Below are 27,620 nucleotides of genomic sequence, written 5' to 3' on the forward strand. Positions count from 1 at the left end.
CTGCAGCCAAGATACTCATTAGGATCTTGAGGACCACTGCTTTTGCTTTAAAAAATAAAAGCTAGCTTCTCCCCTCTGCCCAGTTACAGAGACTGGGGAGGAAGAGAGACTCCTAAAAACATTAAATTATGAAGCATTCTCAGATGCAACTGCAGTACTGATACATTGCCTCCAGGAGGTGCTCCAGGAACCACGCAAATCAAAATCTACAATTGAGAAGAGGGAACCATAAGAAAGAATGGAGCGCAAGTGTTGTTGTTTTTTTTACAGAGCCGACTGGAGCAGCGTGTGTTCCTGAGAGAGAGGGCTGAAGAGGAGCACTCTGCTCTATTCCATCCTTGCAGGACCGGCCCTACTGTTAAGCAATGTGAGGCGGCTGCTTCTGGCGGCAGATGCTGAGGTGGTGTCCCCTCTCCAAAAGGGGGGGGGGACACCTTCCTATTAAGCATGCTGGCTGCTCCCAACGCCATGAGCTAGCATCCCTGCACATCCATGCCTGATGGTTGTCCGTCCAGCCTAGTCACGCAGACAGCCAGTGGTTGGAGTGTCAGACCAGGACCTGGAAGAGCAGGGTTCAAATCCTTCCTCAGCCATGAAGCGTACTGAGTGGCCTTAAAGGTAAAGGGTAAAGGGACCCCTGACCATTAGGTCCTGTCGTGACCGACTCTGGGGTTGCGGCGCTCATCTCGCTTTATTGGCCGAGGGAGCTGGTGTACAGCTTCCGGGTCATGTGGCCAGCATGACTAAGCCTCTTCTGGCAAACCAGAGCAGCGCACGGAAACGCCGTTTACCTTCCCGCTGGAGCGGTACCTATTTATCTACTTGCACTTTGAAGTGCTTTTGAACTGCTAGGTTGGCAGGAGCAGGGACTGAGCAATGGGAGCTCACCCCGTCGTGGGGATTCGAACCGCCGACCTTCTGATCGGCAAGTCCTAGGCTCTGTGGTTTAACCCACAGCGCCACCCGTGTCCCCTGAGTGGCCTTAGGGTTCCTTATTTTTAAACCAGACTTGGACCACACAGCCCTTCAAACAGAGGACTGGGCTCTGTGAAGTCGGATGCACTGTGGTTTTACTTAAAACAGGCATCTCTTTTTGTGTGAGAGTGAAAGGATTAGAAGATAATCTTTTCTGTGCGAGAGTGAAAGGATCAGAAGATACACTCTTTGATCTGCAATCAAAGCAAGTTATCTCTTTTATTCTTCAGGGCTAGTGGTTTTTTTTTTCACATATACATTTAATCCGTTGATCAACGAAAACCCACACGGTGGAATGAGATTTATTTAGTCAGGCAACAGTTGTGACAATAGCACAATCCCTTCTGGGATTGTTAACCCAATTCCCAAATCGTTTTTTCTTCCAGGTCCAGAGACCATTTCCCTAAAGTCCACTTACGTATCAAAACCTTGTAAATGTTCAGAAATGCCTCTTGCTCCTGTCCTTGATTTCTCCATCTGCCGGGGAGGGTATTCGGTTATCTTTGCTGCCTCAAGGAAAACGCTCTGTCCCTGGCAGGGAAGAAGTCTTCTTCCAGGGTCACGCTATCAACTCCCTTCTTTCTCCCTCCGGACAAGGCGTTTGCTGTTTCCCTAAGGCGGGCAAAGGTTGCTCTTCCATTGTGAGGCCAGCGAGAGAGACACTTAAACATTTTTTCCAAGTTTAAAAGGAAACAAGGCCTCAGGACGCATAGGGGTTGCTGTTAGATCCTTATACCTAAATTTTTCTAAGCACCGTGCATATATGAAAAGATAAACCCATCCCTCGCCTGCAGGCTCACAATACAACAAACAGTTGTTGTTGTTTATTTTAAATTTTATTTACTACATAACATAAACCCCCCACTCCCCAGTACAGAAATAGAAGAGTTTGGATTTGATATCCCGCCTTTCACTCCCTTTAAGGAGTCTCAAAGCGGCTAACATTCCCCTTTCCCTTCCTCCCCCACAACAAACACTCTGTGAAGTGAGTGGGGCTGAGAAACTTCAGAGAAGTCTGACTGGCCCAAGGTCACCCAGCAGCTGCATGTGGAGGAGCGGGGACGCGAACCCGGTTCCCCAGATTACGAGACTACCGCTCTTAACCACTACATCACACTGGCTCTCGATAATACAATAAAATACAATAAACATAACATACAACAATACAAACAACCAAATAAAAGATTTCCGTTATCCTGTATCTGGCCTCCTTATTTACTTCTTATAAGCTATTTCCTTTATGAATAATTATTAAGATTTTTCTAATTATAACTTAAATATCCACAAAGTCTCCTGCAGACATTAATCAAAACAAGTCCAGGTATATATTTTAGGGCACTATTTTGTGAAGTATTCTCTACATTTTCCCCATGCTTTTTGAAACTCTTGTCTAGTGTGATCTCTAATTGCCTCAATATACGGTACTCTAACAGTTTGTCTTGCCATTCCTTTTTTATTGGCACAATTTCTTTTTTCCAGTTTTTAGCAATTAGGATCCTTGCCGCTCCTGTGGCATAGGGGAATATTTTCTGATCTTCTCTTGCTATACCTGTGTCCATTATCCCTAGTAGAAAGGCTTCTGTATTTTTCATAAATACAAAAACAGTTGTGATACAAAAGGAAAATGGAACACGGAGGGAAGAAAAGTACTGCAGCAGCTGAATCTACACTGGCCGATGGATGGGCCAGGTTGGTCTCCCCATCACTATTAAGCTCTTCCTGGGAGGCAGGGGATGCAACCTCTCAGTGGTACCCAACCACCTGGCTAGGGAAAGGAGGATAGAGGTGAGACTCCCTAAAACATTGCATTGTGCGGGGTTGGACTAGATGACCCTTGGGGTCCCAACTGTGCAATTCTACGTTTCTCTGGAAACAGGCGTACTCCACGTGTTTCTAGCCGGGGTAGGATCATAGGGTTGTCACCAGGAAGGACGAGAAAGGACTTATTTACCATTTTCACTCGTCCTAATTGGTGCTCTTTTTATATCTAATTTTTCCTTCCTCGGGCCCCTCACTGCCTGCTGTTGTAAGCAAAATCTGCGCTTCTTCCCTTATGGGGTATCCAAGAGACCGTATAGTGCAGGGGTCTGCAACCTTTAAGACAAAAAGAGCCACTTGGACCCGTTTCCGAAGGAAAAAAAACCTGGGAGCCGCAAAACCATTGCGACATTTAAAACAAACATATCTCCGGAGCCGCGATCTGACAGCGGGCGGGAAAGTGACGTCGGGACGGTGCATGACTAACACACGCACCGCCCCCATGCGACGTCACAGCCAGTACAGCGCCTGCCACTGTGGGGAGTCTCGGGGCGCACAATGCGCCTCCTCCCCTCACTAGTATCCACCCCGGAGCCGCAGCAAAGGTGTAAAAGAGCCACATGTGGCTCCGGAGCCGCGGGTTGCAGACCCCTGGTATAGTGGGATCCCTATCGGTAGGAGAAAATAACAGAGGCCAACCAGAGAATATTGAGAAGCAAAGCAACTAGAAAGCCTGATCTGTATTAAAGCTGTTGCAGCAGGGTGCTCCCCTCACACGCAGGAGGATGGAGGAAGACCCAGAACAAAGGTGTGCCCGCCCTTATATAGACATTTTAAATTACCCGCCCTGGAGTCCAAGACCACCCCCAGAAGCATCATACATACATCATAGAAAAGGCGATCTACAACAGAAATCTGAGTGCGTTGTTATCTCCTGTCTGGCAGGTTACCTGTTAATGGTCACTTGATTGGGAGCCTGGCCAGTTTTTTGTAATGATAAATACTTAGTTCCTGAGCCAGCTCACAGGCTCACCCTATTCATACACAGACATACCCTTAAGACAGGATTTGTGTACGACAATGGGGAGGCTTTTCCATTTTCCTTCAACCTTGCAGAGAAATATTTGAGGCCAATTTGGGAGGGACAAAATGGTCTCAGGACTTTTTCTGTGGGGTTTCAAACATGCGGTTTACATATGCAGTTATGAACATTTATCATATACATAAATGACCTTAAAAGTCTTATAACACAGCCTAACTTACTTTGCAGAGTTGCTGTGTGGGGATTAAATGAGAAGAGAGAAGAATCACGTACGCTACCTGAGGCTCTTTGGAGAAAAACAGTAGGCAGTAATTTCAATAAATAGTTTTGCAAGCATTTAACAAATGTGCAGTTAGAAGGATCCCCTTGAAGAGATGGTGCGCTCACAATTCCTAGCAATTTACTATCCACAGCCCCCTCTGCAAGGCTGGGTGGTGATAGGAGGGGAAACCAAAAAGGTCCCAAAGGATGACTCAGGAATGTAGAACATCGGACTGTTTTTTTGCTGAGAGGAGGGAGCGAAGATGCTTGCCTTTTCCGACTTAAACAGAATTAGGCCTCTCTTGCAACTTCTGCCACCACCACCACCACCACCCAGCACACAAATTAAATTTATGAAAAACCAATGAATTTGAAATCCAACAGCAATACCTAAAATCAAACAGTTACAGCAGCAGGAGGTCTCTATTTTCCAGGGACCTCCCTGATTTAGAGAAGACATCCCGGTTTCTGATTTGATCCCAGAATGTCCCGCTTTTCCTTAAGATGTCCCTATTTTCATTGGAGAAATGTTGGAGGGTATGGAGTTATCCGACCTCCGAGCCGTCTGAAGGCAATCCTGTACAGGGAAGTGTTTTTTTTAAAATGTTAAATGTTTTATTTTATTATTATCTATGTTGGCCCAGCTGCCCAGTGCCTGGGGCAGCACAGTAAGATGTGTGGGGTATAAAGAGTAAAATTATCATTCTTCTTCTTCTTCTTTATGGAATTGGATGTCCCTATTTTCATCAGGGAAACGTTGGAGGGTATGCCGATGTTATTGATCAGATCACAACCATCATTATGGGATGCCTGGAATGATAAGTATGGGGTGGGCCACAACCTTTGAATGGCTGTTATCTAATGGGAATAAAGGGAAGGATTGTGGAAAAGGCAAGGGGAAGGAAATCAGATGCAACAGTGGCAATTGTTATTCCTGGGAAAGTTAAATTGCTTGTCCAAATACCACCCTACTACTTCTGATAAGAAAAGCCTTCTCCAATAACTCTGAGCAGAAGATCTTTTCCTGCAAAAAGAATGCAAAGGGCATTGGCAGTGGCTCCAGAGCAGACTGATCGTGGCTGACCAACGGAATTTTATTCATTAATCTAGTTTTGTGCTGTCCTGGTCAATGTAATCTGAAGCAGCAGCATTTTTGTTTTGTTCTTAAGCAAAGGGTTGCATCGTTATCTGCCCCTGAAATAACCTTGGCAAGATAAGCTTTGCCAGAGGTCAGCTGCCAAGGGGCAATACTTTCTGTAAAGAAAGCTTGCAGGACTCAAAACCTGGCAGAGGACTCTGCTGTCAAATGGGCCAGTTGTTGTTTGTCTGCATTGAGGAGAAAGTCCATTACAGAGAGAGAGAGAGGAGGGGGGATTATGTGGGACCTTCACATGTTTCAGGGCTTGAACTTTGACTTTCAAAACAAGTACTGAGAATAAACTGCGACTCAGTTTTATCTCTGGCTCCTTTTCAGCTGAGATTAGATTTATGAAATACCTATGCTGTGCAGTTTAGAAGCCAGGTCCCCAAATGAGGATATTGAAATATTGGCTGGAATCAGTGATTTCAATTTCAGCATGGTTGTAAATGATTATTGTTGTGTTTCATTTATTTTATTTTTATTAAACAGCTTAGAACCTTCACCTTACTGTTGTTCCCATTGTGCAGATAAGGCAACTGAGGCAGGCATGCCACGGCTCGCCAAAGCCCTTGTTCGTTTTGTGAGTGACAGGTAAGACCTTTGAATCCCAGGCCTTTCTGAAATTGTCTGGTGAGGAGCGCAGAGAAACGACATGGTGCATCTGCAGCAGCGCAGCCGGACGCCTTCCTCTGCCCCAGCTGCAACAAAACATGTCTCTCCTGCATCGGTCTCTAGAGCCACAGCAGGCGCTGTAACTCTCCAATGGTATGACTTCACCTCTGAAAGCTCACTCCTCCATTGTCTCCCGAGGCAGACGGATGCCACCAAGTATCTATGGTACTACAAAATACTTGCACGTCACTAATACGGCTGCTACTCTGGAAATTAATGTTGATATTAATTGCTGCCTCAGAGCCTCACCTCAGACGAGTGGATGGCACCAGTACAAGGCCGGATTTAGGTTTGATGAGGCCCTAAGCTACTGAAGGTAATGGGGCCCTTTATATGTCCAGCTGTCCTTTGTCAACAACTAATTGTCACTGTTTTTCGTGTTGAATATATGCTATATGGCAATTTATGGACCAAATAGGTATCTAAAGCCATTCACACATGCAGAATGTAGGCACCCTATATATAGAAATGAGCAAACCAGTGATATTTTAGGGAGCAGGCTAGCAGGTGGGGCCCAAGACTTACATAGGAGCACAAAACACAAAACACTGTTGCTATGTGTAGGTTTAATTTTATTTGTTTTTTATCTTATATTTTGGAAATGTACATCCAGGTTTTTTCCCTTTAATTTTTTTGGGGGCCCCCAAGAGAGTGGGGCCCTAAGCTATAGCTTGTTTAGCTTATAAATAAATCTCTGGCACTGCATCAGTAGCAAAAATTGTCTAGCGTGGGGCTAGGGAGCACTTTTCACACCCAGGGCCATATTCCATTGTGAGCAATCCCTTGGGGGCCGTGTTGTAAACAAAATCTGCCCTTCTTTCCTTATGGGGTATCCAAGAGCCTGTATAGAGTCCTTAAGTGGGTTCCCTATCAGTAGGAGAAAATTACAGAGGCCAACCAGAGAATATTGAGAAGCAAAGCAGCTAGTAAGCCTGATCTTTATTACAGCTGTTGCAACAGGGTGCTCCCCTCACCCGCAGGAAAGGAGGAGGACCCAGAACAAAGGTGTGCCCGCCCTTATGTTTTAAATTGCCCGCTCCCTGGAGTCCAAGACCACCCCCAGAAACATCATACCTACATCATAGAAAAGGCGGTTTACAGCAGAAATCAGAGTGTGCTGTTTATCTCCAGTCCGGCAGATTACCTGTTAATGGTCACTTGATTGGATTACCTGGGGAGCCTGGCCAGTCTTTTGTAATGATAAATACTTAAGTTCCTGAGCCAGGTCACAGGCTCACCCTATTCATACACAGACAGGATTTGTGAAGGAAAAGACAATGGGGAGGCTTTTCCATTTTCCTTTGACCTTGCAGAGAAATATTTGATGTCAATTTGGGAGGGACAAAATGGTCTCAGGACTTTTTCTGTGGGGTTTCAAACATGTGGTTTACATATGCAGTTATGAACATTTATATTTTATATATATATGACCTTAAAATTCTTGTAACAGCTGCATGCAAGAGGTGGGCAGACCCAGAGGCAACTGAGCCATTGCCAGGTGTGTGGGGGTGTTTTTTTTTGTTTGTTTTTTAACCCTGGTCTCCCAATTTTGAGTCCAGCCCTCTCACCACTGCACCATAATGAGGTTGTGTGTGTGTGTGTTCTGATCTGGTTTTTCACCTCAGCCATCGAAATGTCTTGGGGCTGGCATTGTTTTAGGGGGACGGCTGGAAAAGTCTAATAACTTTTGTGGAATTCTTACTTGCGAGGCTACGTGAAGGACTCAACCTTCGCACAGAAATTAAACAATCGGGCGCATGACGTCTTTGGAAACAGCTTGAGAAGACACAGCAGTCAGCCTGACATGCACAAAGCAAGTAAAAATTAACTAGCTACGGTACATCTTTCTGCAGATTGTGGGGCCTTTCCCCGGGAATGTGGATAAGGTTTCTGCTTTCACCCAAACCCAGGCCAACAGCAGAAATTCATCCGGTGACGCTTCTCCTTGCATGGAAATCGTGACTGCACTTCTAGGTGTGTCGGCTTCTCTGAAAAACCCAAGAGTATTTTACTAGCCTTGCATCTGTGCCTTTAAGAACAGCCTGCCAGGCAGCTATTCTCCAGGTTTAGCCTGGAGAAGAGGAGGTTAAGGGGTGATATGATAGCCATGTTCAAATATATAAAAGGATGTCACACAGAGGAGGGAGAAAGGTTGTTTTCTGCTGCTCCAGAGAAGCGGACACGGAGCAATGGATCCAAACTACAAGAAAGAAGATTCCACCTAAACATTAGGAAGAACTTCCTGACAGTAAGAGCTGTTTGACAGTGGAATTTTCTGCCAAGGAGTGTGGTGGAGTCTCCTACTTTGGAGGTCTTTAAGCAGAGGCTTGACAACCATATGTCAGGAGTGCTCTGATGGTGTTTCCTGCTTGGCAGGGGGTTGGACTCAATGGCCCTTGTGGTCTATTCCAACTCTATGATTCTATGGTTCTAGGTGAAGTTTCTCCAGTTTCATCACTGCCCCAGGGAAAATATTTACCTGCCTGATTTCTGCCCATCAGGCTGCAGGTCAAAGCCACTGCTCTCTTTGCTAGGGAGAGTGTATAAATTTTGCAAGGGGTCGTGGGGATTTGGCCAGAGAATTCCTCCCCACCCCCCTTTCCCTAATTCAAGCCTGACAGAGAGTTTTGGAGAGCTGCAGAAATATTGCCCTAATATGGCTTTTGGAACGGGCAATCTTTACATTTTGCATAATAGTCGTGACTCTTTTTCCTTACCCTGGAGGTCTGAACACAGCCGCTTATCAGATCTCCCACCAGCCCAGCTCCCCAGAGTTGTGGGTAATGGTTAACTCTGCAATCTCACACTGTGACCGCCCCCCCCCACATCCCCCAAAGAAACAAACAATGGGGCTGAAATATACTCGGAGTCCTAACAGGAGCGTTTTAAAGTGGCTTATCGTCGCATCTTTAGTTTATTAGCCAAACACACCTGGGGGGTGTTGCTTGCACAGCAGCTAGAGAAAGTTTGGGGGGGGGGACCTGCAGGGCTGACCTGAAGTCTCCAGGTTTTCCTGGCCCTTTCCAGGTGACTTATTAGGGGGGGGATTTGAATCTCCAGGAAGGCAAGAGTGACTAAAAAAAGATGTTTCACGCCACCCCTATCGAGTGGTGAGAGAATCCAGGGGTTTACACGGGTTCAGTCTCCTTGGAAGGAAGGTCAATGGAGACTGTGGTGTTTTGGGTTTTGTTTTGTTTTTTTACACATACACAACTTGATGCCACCAAGTATCTACGGTACTACAAAATTCTTGCATGTCACTAATACGGCTGCTACTCTGGAAATTAATATTGATATTAACTGCTGCCTCAGACCCTCAGCTCAGACGAGTGGATGGCACCAGTACAAGGCCGGATTTAGGTTAGATGAGGTCCTCAGCTACTGAAGGTAATGGGGCCCTTTATATGTCCAGCTGTCCTTTGTCAACAATAATTTGTCGCTGTTTTTTGTGTTGAATATATGCTATGTGGTAATTTATGGATCTAATAGGTATCTAACCAGTGATATTTTAGGGAGCAGGCTAGCAGGCGGGGCCCATGACTTACATCCTAGGAGCCTACACAACACAAAACACTGTTGCTGTATGTAGGTTTAATTTTATTTGTTTTTTATCTTGATAGTTTGGAAATGTACATCCGGGTTTTTTTCCCTTTCATTTTTTGCGGGCCTCCAAGAGTGTGGGGCCCTAAGCTATAGCTTGCTTAGCTTATACTGTACACTGGGCTCACGGCATTAACACCCCCAGCAGATCTCAGTTCTCCATTAGTCGCCACTTTGGAATCCAGCACAGAGCCGTAGCTCTCTGTGTCTCCAGCTTCCAGGACCCACCAGTTTGAAAACTGACAACCTGGTTACAGGAATTCGCAATCTGAGATTCAGAGTCTCATGCTCTACCAACCGCACATAAGGCCGAGCAATAAGGTAGGGACAGTGAAGCTCTGGCGCTCAAGATGTGGTTGGACTACAACTCCCATCATCCCCAGCCGTTGGCCATGTTAGCTGGGGCAATTGGGACTTGGCACCCAGCAATGCCTGGGTTCCTCATCCCTGGGATAAAGTGTGCTCAAATCAGGGAAGACATACTCAGAGCAGGAACTCCTACAGGGACACAGCAGATGCATCCCTCTGAGGGTAGATAGTCTTAGCCAAGATAGTTCTGTTGGTTAGGGTGTGGTGCTGATCATGCCAAGGTTGCAGGTTTGATCCCTGTAAGAAGTGGGTCCTAAGACCCTTAATCTCGCGCCTTAAAATACAACCTAGGCTCTGTGGTTTAGATCACAGTATCCTGAAGCACAAGGGACATGGGTGGTGCTGTGGGTTAAAGCACAAAGCCCCGCGACGGGGTGAGCTCCCATTGCTCGGTCCCTGCTCCTGCCAACCTGCAGTTCAAAAGCACCTCAAAGTGCAAGTAGATAAATAGGTACCGCTCCGGCGGGAAGGTAAACGGCGTTTCCGTGCACTGCTCTGGTTCACCAGAAGCGGCTCAGTCATGCTGGCCACATGACCCAGAAGCTGTATGCCGGCTCCCTCAGCCAATAAAGCGAGTGAGCACCGCAACCACAGAGTCGGCCACGACTGGACCTAATGGTCAGGGGTCCCTTTACCTTTTTATCCTGAAGCACAGGTTCCCTCCCTTGCCTCCCCATTGGCTCGGTACTACAAGGTTTACAGCCTATCACAACTACCTGCTAACATTCCCCTTATTTGGTCTACTTTCCTATGCTGTTACTTGCTAAGCCAAGCAAAAATACGACATCTTGACCACACGTTCTAAACATCCCCAGTTATGAGCAGTAGGTTGACCTAGACTGCAGGTGTCTGTCTGGCATCCTGTCCACTTGCTGCATACTTCTCTAGTTATCAGGTGTGAATCGATCTGAACTGTAAACATCTGCCTGACTTGTTGCATTTGTGGTTTATGTGAGAAAGCAACATCCTCATTCTTCGCAATCTCCGAATGGGACAGCTGCGTTGCAGGGGGTTGGACTAGATGACCCTCGGGATCCCCTTCCAACGCCACAATTCTATGATTCTATCCACTCTGTGGAAAGTGCTGCAGGTGTTGAAGTAAGGTCTTTAGTTTCCACTGAGACCGATGCATAACTTAGCTGTCCAAAAGCACAGCACATCAGCCTTTAAGGTGCCCCAGGACTTGAACTTGGAAAAAGGGTAAAAGAATATTGGGAAATGATATATAATGAATTGGGGGGGGGGGATGTTTTAAAGTACCTTTCAAAAACAAACAAACAACCAGAGTCCTTTTTGTTGGGAATAATTCAGAGGGAAATTCCCAGGTGTCAAAAAAGAGTATTTATGTATGCTGCTACTGCGGCCCGCGTTTTGTTAGCCCCAAAATGGAAAACGAGTGAGGTCCCAACCGAAGAAGAATGGCAACTTAAACTGATGGAATACAGCTTGCAGATTTAACATATAGAATAAGAGAACAAGAAGAATGTATGTTTAAAGAAGACTGGAAAATGTTTACTGAATATATGGCGGGGGGGGGGATTGTGTTTATTTAAAAACTCTGGTAGCATTAAGATAAATTCAACAGGATAAGTTTTGGAGGATGGTTGGAGGATGGATGGCGGCTAACAGATTGAGGTTGAATCCTGACAAGACAGAAGTACTGTTTTTGGGGGACAGGAGGCAGGCAGGTGTGGAGGATTCCCTGGTCCTGAATGGGGTAACTGTGCCCCTGAAGGACCAGGTGCGCAGCCTGGGAGTCATTTTGGACTCACAGCTGTCCATGGAGGCACAGGTCAAATCTGTGTCCAGGGCAGCTGTTTACCAGCTCCATCTGGTACGTAGGCTGAGACCCTATCTGCCTGCAGACTGTCTCGCCAGAGTGGTGCATGTTCTGGTTATCTCCCGCTTGGACTACTGCAATGCGCTCTACGTGGGGCTACCTTTGAAGGTGACTCGGAAACTACAACTAATCCAGAATGCGGCAGCTAGACTGGTAACTGGGGGCGGCCACCAAGACCATATAACACCGGTCTTGAAAGACTTACATTGGCTCCCAGTACGTTTCTGAGCACAATTCAAAGTGTTGGTGCTGACCTTTAAAGCCCTAAACGGCCTTGGTCCAGTATACCTGAAGGAGCGTCTCCACCCCCATCGTTATGCCCGGACGCTGAGGTCCAGTGCTGAGGGCCTTCTGGCGGTTCCCTCATTGCGAGAAGCAAAGCTACAGGGAACCAGGCAGAGGGCCTTCTCGGTAGTGGCGCCCGCCCTGTGGAACGCCTTTCTAGCAGATGTCAAAGCGATAAACAACTACCTGACATTCAGAAGACATCTTAAGGCAGCCCTGTTCAGGGAAGTTTTTAACGTGTGATATTTTACTGTATTTTTGGTTTCTATGGAAGCCGCCCAGAGTGGCTGGGGAGGCCCAGCCAGATGGGCGGGGTATAAAAATAAATTATTATTATTATTATTATTATTATTATTATTATTATTATTATTATTGATGGATATAGCAATGGATTACTGAATGGTTGTAAAATATGCAGGGGTCTACGGTATGCAAAATGAACCATGGAAAGAGGAGAAGGGAAGTCATTGATTTAAGGTTGTAGAAATGAATGTTTTGAAATGTCATTTAGAAAACTTTATAAAAATTATACATATATATAGTTTTCATTGAGACCCATGCGTACCTTAGCTGTCCAAAAGTACAGGTCATCAGCCTTTAAGGTGCCCCAGGACTCTTCCTCCCCCCTTAACCATTAGGAATAACAGCTATGCTTCTGGGATGAGTTCTCACAAGTTTGGAAAAGTTACAGATAAAAGTTACAGAGATCTACCAATCTCCCATTCCCACCACCCTTCTGAGTAATACCCCTCCCCACCTTCTCACTATATAGAAGGATCTGGCAACTTCTGTTCCAGTGTATCTGAAGAAGTGTGCATGCACACGAAAGCTCATACCAAGAACTAACTTAGTTGGTCTTTAAGGTGCTACTGGAAGGAATTTTTTTATTTTAAGTTTGGAAAACTTACTCTGCAGTCAAACCTTGGGATGGCTTTGTCTAGGGTCAGCACTGTCCAATTCCACCTTGCCAATCTCTGTGCAGAATGCACCCATATTTTCTCGCTTCCTCTTTATTTATTTATATTTTTTTGGAATGTGGGTGCTTGTAACTTTAAGAAAAGTCTTTTTCTCTCCCTCCCTCTCTCTCTCTTTTCTGTTCCTCTCCTCCCATTAACCCTGCTTGGGCTGGAAGGAATGTTCACACACCCTTCCCTATTTCTCTCGTGCCCCCTCCTTCCCTTTCAACTTGCTAATCTCTCAAGCCTCTCTTCTTTTCCCAAACAATTTTTCAGCAGTGTGTAGGAGTGGGTGAGTCAGGAACAGAGCAAAAGAGGAGGAAAAAAAGGGGAAGGGACTCCCCCCCCCCTTCTTCCACTGCCTTAGCTTTTCTCTGTTATATATTTTTTTTGGAGAAGTCAGCTTTTTTGGAAAGCGGGAAGCGCTTTGGAGAAGTTAACCGGGCAAGTTTTGTTATGATAGCCCTTGCTTATAGATGTAGGCATCATCCGTTTTGCTTAGAAGCCAGGGCAGAAAGAGCTTGGCAAAGCATGGAAAGGGGGGGAAATAATCAGGTGCAAGTTTTGAAAAGCTGCTGAGACGCAAGAGAGTAGGAAATCAGCGCTCGGAGTGGCAAGTGAAGCCAAACTTAAGCTTGGAAATTCGAAGGAAAGAACATTTTATTGGCACTCTCTTATTTTTGTGATACGGACAAATGTTTCGAGCTGGGAAATTATTCTGAATTTCCACAAGGAGTTTTTTTTTTTTTTTAATAGAAAAGTTTGGATCCAGTCGTTCTCCTGGGTACTGACTTCACCGAAGATTTCGTCACTTGTTTTTGGGATTCGGCTCCAGCGACAACCTTCTCCTTCGTCTCTTTTGAAACTTCTCAGTGAACTTGGGAGATATTTGAGAGAGAAACGGCCCCTGCCTCTTCCTGGGCTCCACTGCCTCTGCCAAATGAGCCCCTAGAGTGTTTTGGGGAGCTGGGAGCTGTTGTGGGGACTTCAGCTTTGGAAAATGGGTCAACTTGGCCGCTCTTTCTTCTCCTGCCTGCTGGCTTTGTGGATGAGTATCGGCAACGCGCAAGAAGGTAAGTGAATGTTTGTGTGTTTCGGGGTGAAACAAGCTACACATCTGGGCATCTGGTCAGGGGCGAGCGACAGATCTAGGGTAGCAAGAGTGATGTGATGGGTAAATTGTTGGGTGTGGACCAGGGAGAGACTGGTCCGAATGCCCACTGGGCAGCAAAGCTGACTGTGAGCCAAGTGGACATAACTCAGCCTCGACTTACACCGCAGGGTTATTGTCAGGGTGAAATAAGGCTGAATCCCTCTATAGCAGCGGTTCTCAACTTGTGGGTCCCCAGATGTTGTTGGACTACAACTCCCATCATCCCTGAGCTCTGGCCTTGCTAGCTAGGGGTGATGGTAGTTGTAGTTCAACAACATCTGGGGACCCACAGGTTGAGAAAGGCTGCTCTATAGACACGATGCTCACGAAACGTTTCTTGGGCCAAGTGGCTGACTCTCAACTTGACCTGGACTCTCCTTCCTCGGAGGTCCTTAAACAGAGGTTGGATGGCCATCTGTCATAGATGCTGCAGTTGAGATTCCTGCATTGCAGGGGGCTGGACTAGATGACCCATGGGGTCCCTTCCAACATTACGATTTTACGATTCCTAGGGTGGTTGTGAGCATCAAACGCTATATCCGCGCGGTGCGACCACCTGAAATCATGGGAGGAAAGACGAGACGATAAATATTTACTATTTAGTCGGTTTGTGTAAATGAGAAGCCCCCCCCCCCAATTTTCCTCACAACAGCCCTGTGAGGTAAATTGGGCTCAGGGCCACCCTTGTGGGTGTTTGTGGCCAACTGAGAACAGGATTTGAGCCCGCTGTCTCCGCAACACCCGGCTGCCCCTCAGAACAGAGAGAGACAGAGGCACAATGGGATTTCTTCAAAACAGGCGGTCTCCCTTTCATCCCCGAGTCTGGTGACTGTGTGGGCTGGTGATTCAGTCATCCATCCTGCGCCAGCTTTCTGAAGGGCCTCAGCCTCCAGGAATGTCTCCCTTCTCCAGGTGTCCCCAGCTGGGCCACATCAGTCACCGCTTCTCCCTGGAGTCGCCTCTTGAGTTTAGAGAGGGAAATCTGATTCTTTTTGGACTCTAACGCAAGCAAAAACAGCTATTGTAACTAGAGCTGGGGTAGAACTTTGATGCTGTCCGGTGGGTCCCTGGAGAAGCCCTGACCCCACAAATTGCTTGCTGTTATTCCACTGATTTTCATATTAAGGAGCGGTAGTTGTCTTACTCTCTCTTGCGGCAAAAGCAACAGAGAGCCCCGTGGCACCCACAAATTTATGATGGCATAAGCTTTCGCGGACTATGGTCTGCTTCATCGGTTGCAACTCAGAATAACGCTCATGAAGTGGACTGTGGTTTACCAGAACTTATGCTACCCTAAATTTGCCAGGCTTTAAGGTGCTTCAAAGACTTCTTGTTATATTGATGTTGGTAGCATTTGCAGAGTCCATAAGCAAAATTAATAGGTCTCTGCCCCAAGAGGTCCTCAAGTTACATTTTGACCATGTTTGGTGGGGGGGGGGAAGGAATGGGCAATAAGAAATGAAATGAGCAAACGCGGGTGCCTATACCTAGAATGAATTTCCATTGGGAATGAGAATGGAATGCTTAATCTAAAGACTTCATGGGGAAAGGTAACATTCTGATGAAGGATTTGAAGAGAAATCATGAGTAGTGGAACTGCTTAGGTATTCGGAGAGGCTGTATTGAAAGTGACTTGGAAATTACAGCTAATCCAGAATGTGGCAGATAGACTGGTGACTGGGAACGGCAGCCGGGACCACATAATACCAGTCCTAAAAGACAGGAGTGCCTGGCGTGCTCTGGTCCATGGGGTCATGAAGAGTCGGACACGAGTAAATGACTAAACAACAACAACAAAAGAGCTACATTGGCTCCCAGTACATTTTTGAGCACAATTCAAAGTGCTGGTGCTGGCTTTTGAAGCCATAAACAGCCTCAAGGGCCCAGTATACCTGAAGGAGCGTCTCCACCCCCATTGCCCAGCCCAGACACTGAGGTCCAGCACTGAGGGCCTTCTGGTGGTTCCCTCACCTAGATAAATTACCGTAAGTTACAGGGAACCAAACAGAGGGCCTTATTGGCAGCGGCACCCACTCTTCCATCAGATGTCAAGGAGATAAATGACTTTATGGCTTTTAGAAGACATATGAAGGCAGCCCTGTATAGGGAGGTTTTTTAATGCCTGAGGGTTTTTTTAATGTTAGTACAGTGGTACCTCAGGTTAAGTACTTAATTCGTTCTGGAGGTCCGTTCTTAACCTGAAACTGTTCTTAACCTGAAGCACCACTTTAGCTAATGGGGCCTCCTGCTGCTGCTACGCCGCCGGAGCACGATTTCTGTTCTGATCCTGAAGCAAAGTTCTTAACCCGAGGTACTATTTCTGGGTTAGTGGAGTCTGTAACCTGAAGCGTATGTAACCCGAGGTACCACTGTATTTTGATGGAAGTTGCCCAAAGCGGCTGTAAATAATCAGTGGTGATATATAAATATCCGTGATAATATATTGAGAGAATATGCTCAATATCTCTTAACACAGACAGACAGTTGGGTCAGTCCAAGGGGGCCCAGTCTAGTCCAGCCTCCTGTTCTTGCAGTGGCCAATGAGAACACCCCAAAAAGCAGGGCCTGAACACAACACCACTCTCCCAATTTGTGATTCCCTGCATTCTGCCTCTGACATAGCCTTTGTGGTTTCTATCAGTTGGTTGCACCTGTAACCCACGTTCCTTATTAAGAGAGGGTTGTCAACGGGCTTAAAGGGGATTTCCTTCCCCTCGCTGGATGATGCATATTTTCCAATTTATGTCTGAGATTGGGATTCATACCAGAAAGAATGCTCATGACTCGCCTTATTACTCAGAACCAAATGGGCGTGGTCTTGTTTTCTCCGTTAAAGGAGCGTTAGATTCCGAATGGTGAAATGGAAGTGTCGGACTGGAGGGGTCAAGACTGCTGTCCTTGCTCCCCACATCTCTGCAAAACAGCTGTATAAAACAAACAGCCTAGAATCTCTTGTCGGGCAAAACAACACAACGATTTGCTACACAGGGTGGGCTGCCTGCAGCCTTTCTCTGTCGCCACCCATGTCTTTGTACTCCCTGCTGAATAAAATCTGGGGAAACTACACCTTCTTGGGCTATATAAATAATTGCTAGCATAGCTCTTGTTCTTCACTCCACCCATGAGACTTTGCAGAAAGAGCGGGAGGAATTTCACCGTTCTAGTTTTGTACCTTACTTTGGTCAAAGCGGAACGAATTGGTGCCTTTGAGTTCGTGCCTCTGGGAGGAGGGTGCAATACTGGATCACCTGAAATATTTGCTGGGAAATGGGTGCGTTTGGCAGAACATATCAGGTTCCAGGGGAATGAGGAGCCAAGTCACTTTCATTGTGTTTAGCCAAAGGGTATAGCGAGATGAAACTGTTGGCTGGCCTCACCCAGAAGTGACAGGGGTTGTGATTAACTGAAACGACTTTGGACCAAGGAGCCACCTGTACAATTAACGGCCAGCATTTCGCCTGTTTCCCTCTACCGCTGTCTCAGAAAGCGCCACTCTGTGGGTGGTATATAAATCTCGGCAGGTTAATCTCCCATCATATTTAAGTTCTTTCAAACAATATAGCAGGCTGCGCTATTGTTCTAGAAAAAGAGGTTGCTGGAACTCACAATGAACACACCTCTCTTGTTCTCTTATAAGGCAGGAACTGAGTTCTTCTGAGCTCTGGCTGAAAAAAAGCCCTGGCCTCAGGTCAGCCTGTGTGCTGCTGTTATTTCTTACCTATGTCATTTTAAACTGTGATATTATTGCTGTATTCTTAGTTTTAGATTTTGATTTATGTCGAAATTGTTTCCCATTTGGTTGTGTATTTTTTTGAGGTGGTTTATTTATTGTTTATGACTTTTGTATTTTTGTAAATCTTGTTATGCTGTAAGCCGCTTTGAGCATTGTTTTCTTAACTGTGGAAAGGCAGCATACAAGTAAAAAATGATGATGATGATGATGATGATGTAAGCACAAAGGGTAGAGTGAAAATGTCCCTGTGTCTGCAGCTCATAGCTCTGTACACAGTTCACCACAGTACAGTGGTGCCTCGCAAGATGAAAATAATCCGTTCCGCGAGTCTCTTCCTCTAGCGGTTTTTTCGTCTTGCGAAGCAACCCTATTAGCAGCTTAGCGGATTAGCGCTATTAGCAGTTTAGTGGCTATTAAAGGCTTAGCGGCTTAGCGGCTATTAGCGGATTAGCGGATTAGAAAAAGGGGGGGAGCGAAAAAAATCGCAAGACTCGCAAGACGTTTTCGTTTTGCGAAGCAAGCCCATAGGGAAATTCGTCTTGCGAAGTGCATCGAAAAACGGAAAACCCTTTCGTCTAGCGGGTTTATCGTCTTGCGAGGCATTCGTCTTGCAGGGCACCACTGTACTTCAGTGGCTTGGCTGATGCCACAGATTCTGAATCAGTTGATGATATTCTTGGTTTTCCCCAAAGAATTCTGGGAGCTGTAGCTTGTGAAGGGTGCTGAGAGTTGTTCAGGAAACCGCTATTCCCCTCCCAGAGCTACAGGTTGTCTGGGATGAATATGTATGGGGTGAATATGGCCCCAGTCTTCCTTACCCAGGTTTGTGGAGGGGACGGATTTGAAACCTTAAATGTTCCTGGAAATACTGGGGGCAAGCCTTCCTGAACTTCTTGCCCTCTTCTTGGTGTTCTGGATTACAAACCCCTGACCATTGGCCGCAGGAGTAGCAGTCTACCAAATTCAAAGTGTTGGTGCTGACCTTTAAAGCCCTAAACGGCCTCGGTCCAGTATACCTGAAGGAGCGTCTCCACCCCCATCGTTCAGCCCGGACACTGAGGTCCAGCACCGAGGGCCTTCTGGCGGTTCCCTCCCTGCAAGAAGCCAAGTTACAGGGAACCAGGCAGAGGGCCTTCTCGGTGGTGGCATCCTCCCTGTGGAACGCCCTCCCACCAGATGTCAAAGAGAACAACAACTACCAGACTTTTAGAAGACATCTGAAGGCAGCCCTGTTTAGGGAAGCTTTTTTTTTAAATGATATTTATTGAAAAAAGGATTTTTAAAAAGATTTTATACAAAAAAGAGAAAAAGAAAAAGATAAAAAGAAAAAGTAAAAAAGAAACCATCATTTTCAAATTCTCTACTTTCAATACCTTCTTTCCTTGACTCCTCCTCCTCCCTTTTCCTGTATCTTGTTTTATAACAGTAACAGCAAATCCTTCCCATAATTCATAATATTCTATCATAACATTACCTTAATCTGATATCATATTATAAAAAAAACCTTAAGGTTTAAAACTTAAATCTTAATTTTTTATCAACTTCTCCTAAACCCTAGTCTTCTTACCTAATTCTTATAACATTTTTATAAGAGCCTGTTTAGGGAAGCTTTTAATGTTTAATAGGTTATTGTATTTTAGTGTTTTGTTGGAAGCCACCCAGAGTGGCTGGGGAAACCCAGCCAGATGGGCGGGGTATAAATAATAAATTATTATTATTATTATTATTATTATTATTATTATTATACCAGCAATTGAAGGGGGGCAACCAGGTTGGATAAGGCTGATCATGACAAGCGTGCAGCTGCAATCGAATCTGGATCCATCTTCACATCTGTCAGCCAGCTTGCGAACGTTAAGCTTAAAAACTAGCTCCTTTGGGGAGGAGGAATGTGTTGGCATCACAGAGGAGCGCCAGGCTCTCCGTAAGCCATAGCGTTTCAGAAATAGATTTTGAGGAGGCGCCAAAATGCTCTGGAAATTGGAAACAATTGTGTGTCGGATTTGCTGCAACCCAGTCAAGTGGGGCAGTGATTGCGAAGGCCTGCCTCTTACCTCCTACGTGGGGAATCCGGATACCTGAGTTTACCCCAGCCACTCCCCTTATGCACATTCCTTTGGTGGAATGAAATCCTGTAGACTGGAAGCTTAATGTGCAGGGCAAGGCAAGGGAAGACAACTGGCTGTATCATACGTAGCCTGCAATAGCTGCATTTCTACTAGCTTAAAGGTAAAGGGACCCCTGACCGTTAGGTCCAGTTGCGGACGACTCTGGGGTTGCGGCGCTCATCTCGCTTTATTGGCCAAGGGAGCCGGCGTACAGCTTCCGGGTCATGTGGCCAGCAGGACTAAGCCGCTTCTGGTGAACCAGAGCAGCGCACGGAAACGCCATTTACCTTCCCGCCGGAGCGGTACCCATTTATCTACTTGCACTTTGATGTGCTTTCGAACTGCTAGGTTGGCAGGAGCAGGGGCCGAGCAACGGGAGCTCACCCTGTCGCGGGGATTCGAACCGCTGACCTTCTGATCGGCAAGCCCTAGGCTCTGTGGCTTAGACCACAGCGCCACCCGTGTTCCATCTAGCTTAGATGGCTTAAAAAAAAAACCCCCACCACAATTAGATGTTCAAGGAGGAATACCAGCAGCAATTAGCCATGAGATCTCAGTGGAACCTCCATGAACGCAAGCAGGCTATCTCTGAACAGCAGGAGCTGGGAGCTAGCAGCAAGGGGAGGCCGAGACTTTCATGTTCTGCCTACCAAGTTGCAAGGAGCAACATTCTGGCAGAAATGCAGGGCTAGGTGGCCTTTTGGAGTGATGTGGCAGGGCCAGTTGAATGCCTGCAATTTAACAGGCCCAACCTGTGGCCTGATTTGGGAGGAGTTGCACGGTGCTGGGGGGAAGAGGGGAAGAAAGCCACATATTTGAGCCTACTAATCTCAGATGCATCTACGGAGGCTAATACGGGCTGCTGAGAACAACGCAGTGGTTCCTTTGCACATGCCCAGAGACACTCTGCTGTTTACTGTGGCTTTATATGTTCAAGGACTGAGAAAGATTAGGCCCTGGGAAAGAGTTTTTTCTCCCTCCTTAGGCTGCCACCTTTTTCTGGATGAAGCCGCTGTCCTTTAACTATTTGGGTGCCTGTTCATTGAAATATATGTGAGCCTCATTTGCTCTGTTGCCTCACTGAGGCTGGGTTTAGGGTGGCCAGCTAACCTGGACAAAACTAGCAGCCTGTAGACCGAGCTGTTATTGAAGGCGCAGGAGCCAGGCCTGCATAGGGACTTTGGCAACTCTATCCATGACAGAGGCCAGTGGGGGCGGGAAAGATTTGAGCCAGCTGGGAGGATCTGCCTTCCTCTGCTCCACTCTCCCAATTAACTTCCATCTCCAGGGGCTGCCCTGTGACACCATCAGGGCCCCACTCCTAGGTCTCAGGTTTGGGGCTTGAAATCTGGGCTGCTCTTGACCTGGCAAGCCTAGCTATGACTGTTAGCGCTGCCTGATGGGAGTTGTAGTCCAAAACCTCCAGTGGGTACCACTGGGGCAATCTTTGGGGCTTGGAACTGGATTTTTGGGGGGCGGGATGGGGGCTGCTGCTGGTGCCGGAGGGAGCAGTGATAGAGCGAGCCCGCCTCTCCACAACCACAACAGAGGTTTCAGTACTCGCTGCAGTACTTGGCTCAAAAGGGAGGCGAATGGTCTCCAGCCCAGGCATCCTGTGCCAACTTTTTCTCCCTGGGGCTGGGAGAGGCGGGCTTGTTTACATCATTCGCTCAGTGAGGTCATAGAGTTGAAAGGGCCATGCAGTCCACCCTTGTGTGGCTCCACTAGGGCTCTCTTCCCTGCTCCGGCAAGTTGGAGCAGGGCTTTTTAGTGTGAACACCCCCGTTCTGTGGAACAGCTTCCCTGTTGAAATGCACCGGGCGCCCACAATTTCCACTTTCCGGAAACAATTGCAGCCGTTCTTGTTTGGACAAGCTTTTCCAGCTAAACGAAAAGGTCTCTGCCTAAGCTGTTTATTTTGTATTATTAAAAAAACCAATACTGCACAGTGGTACCTCGGGTTACAGACGCTTCAGGTTACATTCAGGTTAAGAACGGACCTACGGAACGAATTAAGTTCTTAACCTGAGGTACCACTGTATTTACTTTATCATACACTTTTGAAACTGTTTTCAGTCACTCCTATTGTATGCGCATGAGACTCATCAGAAAGACAATTGAGGAATTAAAGTACAGTGGTACCTCGGGTTAAGTACCATACTTAATTCATTCTGGAGGTCTGTTCTTAACCTGAAACTGTTCTTAACCTGAAGCACCACTTTAGCTAATGGGGCCTCCTGCTGCTACGCCGCCGGAGCACGATTTCTGTTCTGATCCTGAAGCAAAGTTCTTAACCCGAGGTACTATTTCTGGGTTAGTGGAGTCTGTAACCTGAAGCATATGTAACCCGAGGTACCACTATAATAAAAATAATCAGTGCTTTTTTCTCAGGGGATGCATTCCCTGGCCTAAAGAATTTCTGAATCTAAGTTTGGCCTCATTGAGGGGCAGTATTTCAATAAGAGTAGGAAAATGAGATTACCCCTAAACATTTTTTTTAGGGAAAAAAGCACTAATGTTGTTGATGATGATATGCTTCGTCCAAATGCCTCCAGTAAGGGCTGTCAGATGCCAACCCCAGTATAGTGCCATTGACACAGTCGGCGCTTTTGAGAATAATCCGAAAAGACAGGTCGCTGCCCCAACATGCTTACAATCAATCTTGAAAAAAAGAAAGAAAACACGACCAGGATGAGGGACATGGGCGTAGCCAGAATTTCACTGCATGCTTCTCTGTTGGACCAGGAGCCAATTTGGGTCTCTTGGCATAGAAGAAGATTCCCCCCCCCTCCCTTCCCCATCCTTCCTAGAGAAAGCAGCATGAGGCTCAAGAGTGAGGCCTGGGTTTCTTCCAAGTACGCAACTTTTGTTTCTCAGGCCCTGGAATGTGTCCCTCATTCCTCAAGGGTTAACGGCGGCTGCAGGGCAGGATATTCTCAGACTGGATTTATGCGCCGGCTGCTCCACCTCCTCTGTTCCGCACACATTATGCATCATCTAGTGGCGTATATTTTATGTCCCATGTGCCGCTCTCGCTCTTTGACCTCGAAGCGCCACAGAGATTCTACACCCTTGCTTTGCAGCCGAGGGAGATTAGCCCTTCTGAAATTAGAATATGTTCTCGCTTGGTTAGCGTGGAAGTTTGACCAAATCGGTTTATGGAGGAACATTTTATCCAGTGCTTTTTTTCTGGGGGGGACACAGGGGTATGCATACCCCTAAACATTTTGTGAATCAAAGTTTGACATCATTGAGGGGGCAGTATTTCAATATGAGTAGCAAAATGAGAGTACCCCTAAACATTTTTTTAGGGGAAAAAGCACTTGTTTTATCTATGAAGTTTATGGTGGTCTGTGGACGACATTTGGGGAATCACTGCTCTATTGTGCTGTCTCACATTTACCAGAGTTTATGTCTGATACTCTTGTCTTCATCCCTGGAATTGGGGTGTGTGATGCTGCTTTTGGGGGGGTTGTTTATATGGCTGGAGGAAGGGTGAAGCAGACCCCCCCCCTCCCCTCTTCTCCACTGACCATTCTTCATCCCAGTTTGGCATCCACCAGCAAAACAGGCTTGCAGGTGTTGCAGGAATTTATGTATAGGTTTTTTGGGGGGTTGCCCCTTCAGCAGATATCATGCACATGCAGCCCACTACCAAAATTAGCACAATCGCTTTTGTGACTTTTGTGATTTGTCCCCACAACACACTACATCACAGTTTCTTCCTATCTATTCAAAGGGTCTCTGCTGCACAATACCAAATGTAAGAATTGACTGATAAATGTATCTATGTACTGGCTCACTGGGAAAACTTCACATGAAAATCCTGGAAGGAAGAAAACCAAAAGAGTCTTGGACAAAGGGGTCAGCCTCTTTTCTTTGGCCTTAGCCCCACCCCTGGCCGGCCCTGTCCTCCCTGGCTAAGGGTGGGTCAAAGGCTGGCCCAAGCAGGTGGGAGACACCCGCCCAGGTGAGCCCCTCGGTGCTGCAAACCCCGCCCACCTGTGGGGAAGGAAGAGCGGAAACTCATATAGAAATGTGAGCTCAGCTACTCAACACCCCTCTGCCTGAGTGATAATTCCTGGCATCCTGATACCTAAGTGCCAGACAGGTACCCATTCCAGAAATAACAAACCCAGATGAAGACAAAAGGGTGTGATTAACTGGGCTGGGAAACAGGGAAATGTACCGTATTTTTCGCTCTATAACACGCACCCGACCATTACACGCACATAGTTTTTAGAGGAGGAAAATCCGTAGGCATGCCACCCGTAGGCATTCCCTCCATAACACGCACAGACATTTCCCCTTACTTTCTAGGAGGAAAAAAGTGAGTGTTATGGTGCAAAAAATATGGTAAATATCTCTTTTGCTTCACTTGATGGGTGTTTGGTGGAAGGCAAGGGGAACCATGGGGCAGGGTCCAGGATGCTCAGATTACTGCCACTAGACCTCGCCTTTCATGATGTATTAGTGATGTATTAGTGATGTAGTTTGGGGGGTGTAACATGGGGATTAGCAGCTATTAAAAGTTTGGGTTCTCTTTTGTTCGGGGCTTCCATCTTGTTCCACCTGGTGGCAGGTGGGAGTCCTGTCGTGACAGTCTTCAATAAAGACCAAGCCTACTGGCTGCTGTTTTGCTCTGGTATTCCTGGCTGGTGTCCTTGTTTTTTGGCCAAGGGAGCCCTCAGATTTCTCTGTTAACAGGGGGAAAGCCCATGTATTCCTACCCCGCATGTGTCCCAGAAAAAAAACCCAGAACATCCCGGTTTGTCCTGCAAGAACACAACAACCATTTGCGGTGCTGTGATCTCACACAATTTCATTTTGGGACACCGTGGAAGCATGTTTTGGGGGGGTTCCGTGATCTCACATGGGGATCATGCCTGGGAAAACGTGCATCCTGGTTTTGGGACTCAGAGGATATATATATGCCGGTATCCTCAGAGGGGGATGTGGGTGGTGCTGTGGGTTAAACCACAGAGTCTAGGACTTGCCGATCAGAAGGTCGGCGGTTCGAATCCCCGTGATGGAGTGAGCTCCTGTTCGTCGGTCCCTGCTCCTGCCAACCTAGCAGTTCGATAGCACGTCAAAGTGCAAGTAGATAAATAGGTACCGCTCCGGCGGGAAGGTAAACGGCGTTTCTGTGCGCTGCTCTAGTTTGCCAGAAGTGGCTGTCATGCTGGCCACATGACCCGGAAGCTGTACACCGGCTCCCTCGGCCAATAAAGCGAGATGAGCGCTGCAACCCCAGAGTCGGCCACGACTGGACCTAATGGTCTGGGGTCCCTTTATCCTCAGAGGAATGGTGGGAGAAATGGAATAGAAATAAGAGATTAAAGATGGTGTCCTTGCTGCCCAGAAACTACAAAGGGCTCTTGGCCTGGAGATTGCAACCCCTTAAACTGTCATTGAAATGGCGGGCAGAGTGATTTCCCCTCCTTTCACTTCCCAGACAGTGAGGGAAAAGGAGGCAGTGAAACTGGAATTGGATGAGGGAGTCCCGCCCCCCGCCATTCAAGGCTCCCACAGTGTTGGTTGTTGCTTCACGATAGAGAAAAATAAAAGAGTTTTTCCTGGCATCAACAGGATTGCTGCCCCATAAATCTGTTTATTTGCAGCATTCCTCTCGGTGCATAGTATTGGTTCAGTTCGGCTGCATGTGGGTGGTTTAGCTCTCCCTGCGCCAGTTTAATCAAACTGTGGGCAGAGTGAATCCGTTTTATTCCGGCAAACTTTTGATGTTTTTTGTGTGCTTGGTTTCAACCGCTGACCCTTAGCCAATGTGCTTTATTGTCGCTGTGTTTCTGAAATCGCCATTTGAAATGCTGCACGCTGCACTGGGCGGGTTTTTTTGCGCTAGAAGGGTGGGTTAGAAATGTTTTAATTTTTTAAAAAAACCATGTATTTCTGCCAACAAGAAACGTGTCTGATTTACTTTATGGGTTTGGGGGGATAATAAAGGCCTAAGAAAAATATAACCACAACAAATATATAACTGGGGTAGTCCTAGGCAAGAGAAGGGTAAGTTTTCTACAACTTTAATATTTATGGAGGGGATTTCAACAGGTGCAGCTTGTCAGGCAAGTTATAGCACACCTGCTGAAATCCCCTACACAAATATTAAAGGTGTAGGAGCAGTATTCTTACCCCGCCCTTTCCTTTTTTTCCATGCAGCTGCCCTAGTATATCCAGGAGATTTGAAAGTAATCAGGGAGCATAAATCTGTTCTGTTGAATTGACTGGAGATTTGGGAAGAGAAGCTTCACCTGTTGAATTTCTGCCGCTATGGCAGAAGTCCAACCGGTGAAGCTTTACTGTAAAAAGCTAATACAGTGGTGCCCCGCAAGACGAATGCCTCGCAAGACGAAAACCCCACTAGACGAAAGGGTTTTCCGTTTTTCGATGCGCTTCGCAAGACGAATTTCCCTATGGGCTTGCTTCGCAAAACGAAAAAGTCTTGCGAGTCTTGCGATTTTTTTCACTTCCCCCCTTTTTCTAAGCCGCTAATAGCCTTTTAGCCGCTAAGCCGCTAAGCCTTCAATAGCCGCTAATCCGCTAAGCCGCTAATAGGGTTGCTTCGCAAGACGAAAAAACCGCTAGACGAAGAGACTCGCGGAACGGATTAATTTCGTCTTGTGAGGCACCACTGTAAGGGGTTTTAGCAGACTGCTACTAAGACCAGAAGAACCCCCATCCCCACCCTCCAGGCCTCTAAGCTTGCAGAGTGTTTGCTGCTCTAGCCTGGCCCACACTAGGGCTTGGGTGGGTATTTTTCGATGGACCGGGGAATTATAAGAACCGTCATTAAGCGGGTGGGGCTGGTGCAGCTGCTATCCCTTGGCAGCTGGTGACAGAGAGGCGAGGAGAGTCATCGTCCGCAGCCGGCCTGGCCAGCCAGATCTGAACGTCACCGTTCCCTCCCGCTGCCCCAAATTGGCACGTTACAGAAGACAAGATTTGCAAAAAGGAAAAAAAGAAGGAGGAAAGTGATGCTAAAGAGTTGCCAACTTTTAAAACTAGCTGCTCCTGCTCCTGCTCCTCGAAGCAGTCAAATGATCTGCCACAGACAATAGCAGGTGGCAAATTGATAAGAGTTTAAAAATATTAAGCGAGATATGTATGTGTGTTAGTTAATCAATCAATCAATCAACTTAATTTGTTCTGGAGGTCCGTACTTAACCTGAAACTGTTCTTAACCTGAAGCACCACTTTAGCTAATGGGGCCTCCTGCTGCTGCCACACCGCCAGAACCCGATTTCTGTTCTCAACCTGAAGCAAAGTTCTTAACCTGAAGCACTATTTCTGGGTTAGTGGAGTCTGTAACCTGAAGCGTATGAAACCTGAAGCGTATGTAACCTGAGGTACCACTGTACATCTCAGGTGTCAGGTACAGTGGATGCTCGAGTTGCGGACGTGATCCATGCGGGATGCATGTTCGCAACCTGCAGTGGCACGTCTGCGCACGAGCAGATTCTGATTCGGCATTTATGCGCATGTGCAAAGCGAGATTTAGCGTTCCTGCGCATGCGTGACCGCCGAAACTCGGAAGTAACCCATTCTGGTACTTCCAGGTTTCAGCGCATCCGTAACCTGAAAAAACACAACCTGAAGCGTCTGTAACCCGAGGTATGACTGTATATACTTATTAAAGAGGCATGTATTCAGTGTGCAGCAGAAACTGCACAACGCAGATAGACTCCCTTCGCTGTTTCTATCCTAGACCC

At 46.8% G+C, this 27,620-nt stretch overlaps 1 protein-coding gene and 1 long non-coding RNA gene across 4 annotated transcripts in view; one reads left to right on the top strand and one right to left on the bottom strand.

Annotated features, from left to right (window-relative positions):
• The window catches only part of LOC310712764, a 274,730-nt gene that overhangs the window by 145,615 nt on the left and 101,495 nt on the right, over positions 1-27,620 (bottom strand). The gene's annotated exons all lie outside the window — the stretch shown is intronic.
• The window catches only part of LOC310712597 (tyrosine-protein kinase receptor UFO-like), a 77,576-nt gene continuing 63,008 nt past the window's right edge, over positions 13,053-27,620 (top strand). For 2 of the 3 annotated variants that reach the window (XM_083515807.1, XM_083515808.1), the window contains exon 1: positions 13,054-13,972. In XM_083515807.1, the coding sequence (XP_083371933.1) occupies positions 13,900-13,972 (73 nt within the window). In that variant the 5' untranslated portion in view covers positions 13,054-13,899. Of the gene's footprint in view, positions 13,973-27,620 lie in introns of all 3 variants that reach the window. The other variant, XM_083515809.1, reaches the window with a different exon arrangement.

Source organism: Podarcis liolepis (assembly GCF_965112155.1).
Source record: "Podarcis liolepis genome assembly, chromosome: 7".
NCBI lineage: Eukaryota > Metazoa > Chordata > Lepidosauria > Squamata > Lacertidae > Podarcis > Podarcis liolepis.